At 48.6% G+C, this 11034-nt stretch overlaps 1 gene segment (V, D, J or C); it reads right to left on the minus strand.

The window, feature by feature from the left end:
- Positions 1 to 381: 381 nt before the first annotated feature.
- Positions 382 to 6486, minus strand: LOC123347630. The segment is given in 2 exon segments: positions 382 to 755; positions 6441 to 6486. Coding segments are annotated over 2 exon segments (420 nt in total).
- Positions 6487 to 11034: the final 4548 nt, after the last annotated feature.

Raw genomic sequence — 11034 nt, forward strand, 5'->3', positions numbered from 1 at the left:
GGCTCTGTTCCTGGCTCCCATATGACAGCCGGGCTCTAGTGCCTGCAGCGGGCACCACTGTAAAGACTCTGTGTGTATTTCCCCAGCCATGGTGGGAGGGAAGAATAATCTAGTTGCTATAGCGTGAGTCTAGGTATGAATATCCCTGGGGTCTTTCCTTCCCCTCGTTAGCACAATGATAGACACATTGGCAGAGCAGGGCCCTGGGAGTCAGGACTCCTGGGTTCCATTCCCCAGGCTCGGTGTCGCTAATTCACTGTGTGATTTCGGGTGATAGGGAGTTTAACTCACAAGCGCTGTAACTTGCTGAGGAATCTGCATGAAGCAAAAAACGAACCAAGCAGAGAGACCGCGGTGCTGGCAGCTGCTGCTCTCGGCGCGTCACACGGGAAGGCTGGTTCTCTGCACGGCTAGTTTTAGGCCGGGCTCGGATAGGTTTCCTCTCACTGTGTGTCTGGCACAGTAATACACGGAGGTGTCTGCGGGCTGCAGGCCGGTCAGTTGCAGGAACACTTGGCTCTTGGAAGTGTCTCTGGTGATGCTGAGGCGATTTTTGACAGCGTCATTATAATGAGTGCTTCCACCCGACCAGATGTCTCCGACCCATTCCAGCCCCTTCCCCGCTGGCTGGCGGGCCCAGTTCACCCCGTAGCTAGTGATGGAGAATCCGGACACGGTGCAGGTCAGTCTGAGGGTCTCTCCGGGCTTCCTGACTCCCCCTCCGGACTCCACCAGGCTGATCTGGGAATAGACACCTGCAGAGATAAAGGGGGAATATTGCAGTGATTCCTGGAGGCGCAGTTATTAGGGAACACGCGGTACCGGGCGCGGAGCGGCAGCGCAGATCCCGCCCGTACCCGCGGGAAGCAGCAGGAGGAAGGCGATGGCCAGGCTGGGGGTCATGTCTGCGGCTGGCGGCTCGGTCCCCAGGCGGGATGGGAAGCTGAAGCCCGGCGCTGGCTCTGAGCGGGGTGAGCGGCCGGGACTGGGCTATGAACAGGGCCCCGGGGAGCTCATTTGCATGGGCCGGGGGAGGGGGTGGGGGGCGTGGAGACAATATAAAATGGGATCCAGGAGGAGTGACGCTGAATCGTGTTGTTAAATGTAACGGCAGGTGGGTCACAGAGTCCACTAACTGCATTTCTTTTGCACCTTTTAATTTGAAAGTATATAACCACTAAATGAAAGCAGTTGAGTGATCTATCTATCCCCATCCACCCCCTCTATCTATCTATCTATCTATCTATCTATCTATCTATCTATCTATTCAGCTCCATGCATGTCCTTTCTTTCTTTCTTTCTTTCTTTCTTTCTTTCTTTCTTTCTTTCTTTCTTTCTTTCTTCACTTGTCAATACTATGGACTATGGACTATGTGGCAGCACTGGGCTATGGCATCTCCCCTAACCCGTCAGTGTGCAATTGTGGAAATGTAATGTGAGCTACCTCCTTCGCTCTGCTTTTTTACACAACCTGAGAGATTGGCTTGTGAGCTTCGGATGTGAGGTGACTCCTTTGAAAATCCACGAGACTCCTTTGAAAATCCCAGCTGTGACTCATACCCAGGAGTAGCGGATTGTTTGTGAATATCCTGCCCCCACGCGGCCCAGGGGAGAAGCGGATTCTGCAGGGTTAAGTTTAAGGCCTGGTCTACACTAGGCGTTTAAATCGGTTTTAGGAGCCTAAAACCGATTTAACGCCACAACCGTCCACACTAGGAGGCACCTTATATCGATTTTAATGGCTCTTTAAATCGGTTTCTGTACTCCTGCCCGACGAGAGGAGTAGCGCTAATATCGGTATTAACATATCGGAATAGGGTTAGTGTGGCCGCAATCGACAGTATTGGCCTCCGGGAGCTATCCCACAGTGCACCACTGACCGCTCTGGACAGCATTCTCAACTCGGATGCACTGGCCAGGTAGACAGGAAAAGCCCCGCGAACTTTTGAAATTCATTTCCTGCTTCCCCAGCGTGGAGAGCTCATCATCACAGGTGACCACGCACAGCTCATCAGCACAGTTAACAATGCAGTCTCCTGAGAATCGAAAAAGAGCCCCAGCATGGACCGCTCGGGAGGTAATGGATCTGATCGCTATATGGGGAGAGGATTCAGTGCTAACAGAACTGCGTTCCAAAAGACGAAATGAAAAAGTATTTGAAAGAATTTCTAAGTCTATGACGGATAAAGGCCACAGCAGGGACTCCGTGCAGTGCAGAGTGAAAGTTAAGGAGCTCAGACAAGCCTACCAGAAAACCAAAGAAGCAAACGGAAGGTCCGGGGCAGGTCGAAAAACATGCCGCTTCTATGCTGAGCTGCATGCAATTTTAGGGGGCTGCGCCACAAGTACCCCACCCCTGACCGTGGATTCCGAGGTGGGGGTTGTAATCTCTGCCATGTCAGACGGGGAAGATGAAGATGAAGAAGAGGAGGAAGACCTCGCAGAGAGCACACAGCACTCCGTGACCCCCAGCAGCCAGGAGCTTTTTATCACCCTGACGGAATTACCCTGCTCCCAGCCCTCACAAGCAACTATTCCAGAGAATGACGCCATGGAAGGGAGCTCTGGTGAGTGTACCTTTGCAAATAGCAAACAGTGTTTTTTAAGCAAGCCTTTTTTAATGATTGATTTGCCCTGAGGACTTGGGACGCATTCGCAGACAGTATAGTTACTTAGAAAAGTTTGTTAACATGTCCGGGGATTGAGAGGAAATCCTCCAGGGACATCTCGATGAAGCGCTCCTGTAGGTACTCCAGAAGCCTTTGCAGAAGGTTTCTGGGCAAAGCATCCTTGTTCCGCCCACCATGGTAGGACACTTTACCATGCCATGCATGTAGCAAGTAATCAGGTATCATTGCGTGGCAAAGCATAGCGGCGTATGGTCCCGGTGACTGCTGGCATTCAAGAAGCATGCGCTCTTTATCTTGTTCTGTTATCCTCAGCAAAGTGATATCGTTCAGGATAACCTGGTTAGAAATCAGGAATTTAAGTAAGGGGGGGTGGCCATTTTTCTACTGGGTTCGTGGAATGCAGCAGCTTAAAAAAAACACTTTCCTGCACGTAGCGAAGCGGGGGGAGGGGAGGAGTGAAATGCCGATGATCTTTTCTGTTTGGTCACCGGCGAGGCGATCTTCCCCAAGCTACCGGACAAGCAGTGGGTGGGGGGGAGGGGGAAGGTTGTTGATTAGCAGGGAGCTAGCGTGGTATTAGCCATGCGTTGGGGGGGGAGGGGTAAATCACTGAGACAGTGGCTTACCATGGCCGCATGCAAGCTGAATCCTGATGCCTGGACCTGTGTCTGAGATCTGTAACCCAAGAGTTGCAAGCAGGCACTATTAAGATGAAAAATGCGACCTTGTAGGGAAATCACATGTGCTATGTAAGGTGAATAGTGCTTTTCACTGTGAAAGAGTATAACCATTGTTCTGTAAAATGTATCTTTCTAAATATTTATCTCCCTCATGCAGCTGCAAATATTTCAAGCGTCCCTCCTCCATCCCAAAGGCTAGCACAGATAAGGCGGAGGAAAAAGAAGACGCGAGATGAGATGTTCTCGGATATTATGGAAGTTACACGCAATGAAAGAGCTCATCTGAATGAGTGGAAGGACGTGGTTTCAAATTACAGGAAAGAGGCCAGTGAACGTGAGGACAGGAGGGATGAACGTGAGGACAGGAGGGACAACCGAGATGAGAGGTGGCGGCAGGAAGACCGGCAGGAAAATCAGCGGTGGCGGCAGGAAGATCAGCGGTGGCGGGATGCAACTCTGGGGCTGCTGCGTGATCAAACTGACATGCTCCGGCGTCTTGTGGAGCTTCAGGAACGGCAGCAGGATCACAGAGTGCCGCTGCAGCCCCTGTATAACCACCCTCCCCCCTCACCATGTTCCTTAGCCTCCTCACCCAGACGTGTAAGAACGCGTGGGGGGAGGCTCCGTGCACCCGCCCACTCCACCCCCGTGGACAGCCCAACCAGAAGGATGTCGTTACTCTGAATTTTATTTTTTTAATGGCCTTCTCCATCCCTCCTTTCCTCCTCCCAAAGAACACCCTTACTTCTCTCCCTCTTTTTATAATGAATCAATAAAGAATTCATGCTTTTTAAATGAGTGACTTTATTTGCATAAGTAAGCTGTACTCGAAGGGGGAGGGGGAGTTGCTTACAGGGACTGAGTCAATCAAGGGGGTTGGGTGTTCATCAACAAACACAGCAGTCACACTGTACCCTGGCCATTGATGAAGCTCGTTTTCAAAGCTTCTCTGATGCGCACCGCTTCCTGGTGTGCTCTTCTAATCTCCCTGGTGTCTGGCTGCGCGTAATCAGCGGCCAGGTGATTTGCCTCAGCCTCCCACCCCGCCATAAAGGTCTCCCCCTTACTCTCACAGAGATTGTGGAGAATACAGCAAGCAGCAATAACATAGGGGACATTGGTTTGGCTGAGGTCTGAGCGAGTCAGTAATGTGCGCCAGCGCGCCTTTAAACGGCCAAATGCACATTCCACCACCATTCTGCACTTGCTCAGCCTGTAATTGAACAGATCCTGACCACTGTCCAGGCTGCCTGTGTATGGCTTCATGAGCCATGGCATCAAGGGTAGGCTGGGTCCCCCAGGATAACGACAGGCATTTCAACATCCCCAACTGTTATTTTCTGGTCTGGGAAGTAAGTCCCTTGTTGCAGCCGTTTAAACAGAGTAGTGCTTCTGAATACGCGAGCGTCATGAACCCTCCCTGGCCATCCCGCGTGGATGTTTGTGAAACGTCCCTTGTGATCCACCAGTGCTTGCAGCACCATTGAAAAGTACCCCTTCCGGTTTACGTACTGGGTGCCCTGGTGCTGCGGTGCCAAGATAGGGATATGGGTTCCATCTATCGCCCCCCCACAGTTAGGGAATCCCATTGCAGCAAAGCCATCCACTATGGCCTGCACGTTTCCCAGAGTCACAACCTTTCGTAGCAGCAGCTTAGTGATTGCTTTGGCTACTTGCATCACAGCAGCCCCCACAGTAGATTTTCCAACTCCAAATTGATTCCCGACTGACCGGTAGCTGTCTGGCGTTGCAAGCTTCCACAGGGCTATCGCCACTCGCTTCTCTACTGTGAGGGCTGCTCTCATCTTGGTATTATGGCGTTTCAGGGCAGGGGCAAGCAAGTCACAAAGTTCCATGAAAGTGCCCTTACGCATGCGAAAGTTTCGCAGCCACTGGGAATCGTCCCACACCTGCAACACAATGCGGTCCCACCAGTCAGTGCTTGTTTCCCGGGCCCAAAATCGGCGTTCAATGGATAGAATCTGCCCCATTACCATCAGGATCTCCAAAGCGCCGGGGCCCGCGGTTTGAGATAATTCTGTGTCCACGTCCTCATCACTGTCATCGCCGCGCTGCCGTATCCGCCTCTTACTCGCCTCGGTTCGAAGGTCCTGGTTCAGCATATACTGCACGAGAGTGCGCGAGGTGTTTAAAACATCCACGATTGCGGTATGGAGCTGAGCAGGGTCCATGCTTGCTGTGCTATGGCGTCTGCACGGTTCACCAAGCAAAAAAGGCGCGAAACGGTTGTCTGCCGCTGTCAGGGAGGGAGGGAGGGGTGAGGCTGTACCCAGAACCACCCGCGAAAATGATTTTTGCCCCATCAGGCACTGGGATCTCAACCCGGAAATGCCAAGGGGCGGGGGAGGCTGCGGGAACTATGGGATAGCTACGGGATAGCTACCCACAGTGCAACGCTCCAGAAATCGACGCTAGCCTCGGACCATGGACGCACACCACCGATTTAATGTGTTTAGTGTGGCCGCGCACACTCGATTTTATAAAATCTGTTTTACAAAACCGGTTTATGCAAATTCGGAATAGTCCCGTAGTGTAGACGTACCCTTAGTATTAACACTAATATGTCTCCTGTCACTGTAACAACAGGGAGTCCGGTGGAACTTTAAAGGCTTAGGCCTAAATAAGTCTGTTAGTCTTTAAAGTGCCACCAGACTTCTTACTGTTTTTGTGGATACAGACTAACACGGCCACCCCTTGATACCTGTCGCTGTGTCTCTGGCACGGTGATACCAGGCGGTGTCCTCGGGTCTCCGGCTGTTCATTTGCAAATACAGCAGGTTGTTGGGATTATTGCTGGAGGTGACAAATGACCCTTTGACAGAGTGGAGTAGTGTGTAGTTCCACACTCGGGTACATGAGAGAGACCCACTCCAGCCCCTGACCGGGAGCCCCTGATGGGGCCGGTGCATCCCGTAGCTGCAGATGGTGAACCCAGAGGCTTTGCAGGAGAGGTGGAGAGAGTCTCCAGCCTTTTTCACAGCCCCTCCGGACTCCACCAACCCCTGGACCGGGCACCTGGGAATAAACCTGGTTAAGAATCAAATCAATATGAATGGCGACAAACACAATATTCTCCTGTCTTTACAATACAACAACTGAGAGAAATTACCTTTGTAAGCTTCTACAATGAAAAGCAAATCCAGCCAAAGTCTCATTTTGCCTGGTGTTGGAGGGGAACTGTCTGGGCGGGGGGGCGGGGGGGTGGGGTGCTGGTAACTGCACAGACTGATTGTCTCTTGGAGTGCAGCCAGGGCAGAGAGAGAGCAGGAAATTGTCACCCCTAGTTCCAGGTCTACCCTTACAAGTTTCAGAGGGATAGCCGTGTTAGTCTGTTTCATTAAAATCAAGGGGGAGTCCTGTGCCACCTTAAAGCCTAACCAATTTATTTGGGCATAAGCTTCCATGGGCCGGAGCAGCTGACAAAGTGGGCTCGTGCATCACGCATCTGACAAAGTGGGCTCCAGTTTAGGAAAGTTTATGCCCAAATAAATTTGTTAGTCTTTGAGATACCACCGGGCTCCTCATTGTTTTTTACCCTTGACTCAAATTCCTTCCCTTGGCGATATGAATTACTTCCACTCGTGTCCACAGAAAAGTCTGGCTGTCGCACAGAGCACTAGGCTCCTCATTTCACTTTTGGATAAGGAAGACATGAATAACTTTAAAAACAACTCTTCCCCTGACATGTATGAAGGGCCTGTTCCGAGTCAAGTTAGGTGATGGTGGAACATTCGTTTCTGCAGCTGCTGCCTCGTGAGCAGTGGGGCTGTGGAACTGCCGGTCTCTGTGAGGGTCAGTGACTCCGGTCCGGTCGGTTCACAGGGTCCAGCATGTTATTGGAATTGTCGCTGGAGAGGGTGAATCGCTCTTGAACAGCCGGAGAATAGCAGTCGCTCAATACATCGTGTATAACCTCAGCCACCCACTCCAGCCCCTTCCCGGGATCCTGACGGACCCAGTCCATAATGTAGCTGCTGAGGATGAAGCCGGAGGCTTGCAGGAGAGGCGGAGAGAGTCTTTGGCAGTGGTTTCCCCACGAATTGAAATTAGGGGGGGTGTTCAAATGTACAGGGTGGGTGTCAGGACCAAAGAGATATGAATAAAGTAAATGTTTTGTTAGGTATCAGAGGGGTAGCCCTGTTAGTCTGGATCTGTAAAAGCAGCAAAGAGTCCTGTGGCACCTTATAGACAAAGGTGCATCTGACGAAGTGGGTATTCACCCACGAAAGCTCATGCTCCAAAACATCTGTTAGTCTATAAGGTGCCACAGGACTCTTTGCTGTTTTGTTAGGATGATGCAAATTTAACATAAGAATAATGCAAGTTTCACCAAAACACATAACAGGTTAGATTTCTAAAAAATAATAATAAAAAAAAGTATTTAATTTAAATTGACTTTTGAAAAGTAAGCCATCATGGGATAAGAGCAAAGTCCTCTCATGGATTGGTAACTGGTTAAAAGATGGGAAACAAAGGGTAGGAATAAATTATCAGTTTTCAGAACGGAGAGAGATAAATAGTGGCATCCCTTAGGGGTCGGTACTGGGACCATTACTGTTCAACATATTCATAAATGATCTGGAAAAAAGGGTAAACACTGAGGTGGCAAAATTTGCAGATGATACAAAACTATTCAAGATAGTTCAGTCTCAGGCAGACTACGAAGAGTTATAAAGGGATCTCATAAAACTGGGTGACTGGGCAACAAAAATGGCAGATGAAATTCAATGTTGATAAATACAAAGTAATGCACATTGGAAAACAATCTCAACTATACACACGGAATGAAGGAGTCTGAATTAGCTGTTAACACTCAAGAAAGAGATGCTGGACTCATTGTGGATAGGTTTCAGAGTAGCAGCCGTGTTAGTCTGTATCCGCAAAAAGAACAGGAGTACTTGTGGCACCTTAAAGACTAACAAATTTATTTTAGCATGAGCTTTCGTGAGCTACAGCTCACTTCTTCGGATGCATAGAATGGAACACACAGACAGGAGATAGTTATACATACAGAGAACATGAAAAGGTGGAAGTATGCATACCAACAGGAAGAGTCTAATCAATTGAGATGAGCTATCGTCAGCAGGAGGAAAAAAACTGTTTGAAGTGATAATTAAGATGGCCCATAGAAGGTGTGAGGAGAACTTAACATAGGGAAATAGATTCAATTAATGTAATGACCCAACCATTCCCAGTCTTTGTTTAGACCACAGGTAATTGTGTCTAGTTTGCATATTAATTCGAGTTCAGCAGTTTCTCTTTGGAGTCTGTTTTTGAAGTTTTTTTGTTGCAAAATTTTGTTGCAAAATTGCCACCTTCAAGTCTGTCACTGAGTCATTGTGGATAGTTCTATGAAAACATCCACTCAATGTGCAGCGGCAGTAAATGATTCCCAACATTCTGTTTGCTTTTTTTAAAAACGAACAGGAGTACTTGTGGCACCTTAGAGACTAACAAATGTATTTGAGCATAAGCTTTCATGGGCCCTCTTCATCAGATGCATAGAATGGAACTTATAGTGAGGAGATATATATACATACAGAGAACATGAAAAGGTGGGAGTTGCCCAACCAACTCTAAGAGGCTAATTAACTTTTGTAGTGATAATCAAGATGACCCATTTAAGACAGTTTGGACAAGAAGGTGTGAGGATACTTAACATGGGAAAATAGATTCAATGTGTGTAATGGCTCAGCCATTCCCAGTCTCTATTTAAGCCTAAATTGATTGTATCTAGTTTGCATATTAATTCAAGTTCAGCAGTTTCTAGTTGGAGTCTGTTTTTGAAGCTTTTCTGTTGCAAAATTGCCACTATTAAATCTGTTACTGAATGGCCAGAGAGGTTGAAGAGTTCTCCTACAGGTTTTTGAATGCTATGATTCCTGATGTCTGACTTGTGTCCATTTATTCTTTTGCATAGAGACTGACTGGTTTGGCCAAAGTACATGCTGGCACATGATGGCATATATCACATTGGTAGATGTGAAGGAGAACGAGCCCCTGATGGCATGGCTGATGTGATTGGGTCCTATTATGGTGTCACTTGAATAGATCTGTGGACAGAGTGGGCATCGGGCTTTATTGCATGGATAGGTTCCTAGGTTAGTGTTTTTGTTCTGTGGTGTGTGGTTGCTGGTGAGTATTTGCTTCAGCTTCGGGGGGCTGTCTGTAAGCGAGGACAGGTCTGTCCCCCAAGATCGGGGAGAGTGAGGGATCATCTTTCAGGATAGGTTGTAAATCTTTGAGGATGCGCTGGAGAGGTTTTAATTGGGTGATGAAGGTGATGGCTAGTGGCGTTCTGTTATTTTCTATGTTGGGCCTGTCTTGCAGTAGGTGACTTCTGGGTACTCTTCTGGCTCTGTCAATCTGTTTTTTTCACTTCAGCAGGTGGGTATTGTAGTTTTAAGAATGCTTGATAGAGATCTTGTAGGTGTTTGTCTCTGTCTGAGGGATTGGAGCAAATGCGGTTGTATCTTAGAGCTTGGCTGTAGACAATGGATCGTGTGGTGTGTCTGGGATGGAAGCTGGAGGCATGTAGGTAACTATAGCGGTCAGTGGGTTTCCGGTATAGGGTGGTGTTTGTGTGACCATCGCTTATTAGCACAGTAGTGTCTAGGAAATGGATCGCTTGTGTGGATTGGCTGAGGTTGATGGTGGGATGGAAATTGTTGAAATCATGGTGGAATTCCTCAAAGGCTTCTTTTCCATGGGTCCAGATGATGAAGATGTCATCAATGTAGTGCAAGTAGAGTAGGCGTGTTAGGGGACGAGAGCTAAGGAAGCGTTATTCTAAGTCAGCCATAAATATGTTGGCATACTATGGGGCCATGTGGGTACCCATAGCAGTGCCACTGACTTGAAGGTATATATTGTCCCCAAATATGAAATAGTTGTGGGTGAGGACAAAGTCGCAAAGTTCAGCCACCAGGTTTGGCATGTAACTAGTTCACAAAACCAGGGGGAGGGTTGGGGAAATTCAAAGGGGCTGTACACCGCCCCCCTAGAGGGGGTGAAGGGAAATCACTGGTCTCCGAGCTTTTTCACCCCCCCTCCGGACTCCAGCAGCAATGGGCACATGAGAATAAAGACATTACAAATATTGGTATAAAGCCAGACATAATATAATATTTGTTTAGCTCTGCCAGCGAGTCAATGGAAAGAATTCCGTCCAGAGCCGCCATAGTGAACATTTAAAGGAACCAAGATCGCATTTTCGCTGGTGCTGGAGGGGAAAGTTCTCAGAGCGAATGTCTGGTAACCGCACAAACACACGGGGACTGGGGGTTGTATTCCCAGGAGCAGCCTGGGCAGTGAGAGACACGGATTTAAACAGGCAACTGGCACTGTAATTTGCATATTTCCCTCTTTATAAGTGGTACAAACATCTGTCACTGATCAGCAGGATGCCTGTAACTAAGGCTCAGAGGGGGACTCAGTCTGTGTGTCTGTGCAGGGCAGAACAAAGTGTGCTGGGTCCTGAATATGCTTTTGCCGAAGAGAGAAATCATCAGTTGCCTTCTACGACCTCAGATCTCTATACATGAGTCTAGGGCTCGACCCAAACTTTATTGCAATCAACACAAATACTCTTCTTCGGTTTAGAGGATGTTGGATGAAACCCTGAAGACGAACATATTTTTTTTGGCTAGAGAAGAAGGCAATGTCTTATTCAGCGATGTGTGAGAGCTAAAGCTCTCGTTGGA

Source organism: Mauremys mutica, chromosome 13, assembly GCF_020497125.1.
Source record: "Mauremys mutica isolate MM-2020 ecotype Southern chromosome 13, ASM2049712v1, whole genome shotgun sequence".
Lineage (NCBI taxonomy): Eukaryota > Metazoa > Chordata > Testudines > Geoemydidae > Mauremys > Mauremys mutica.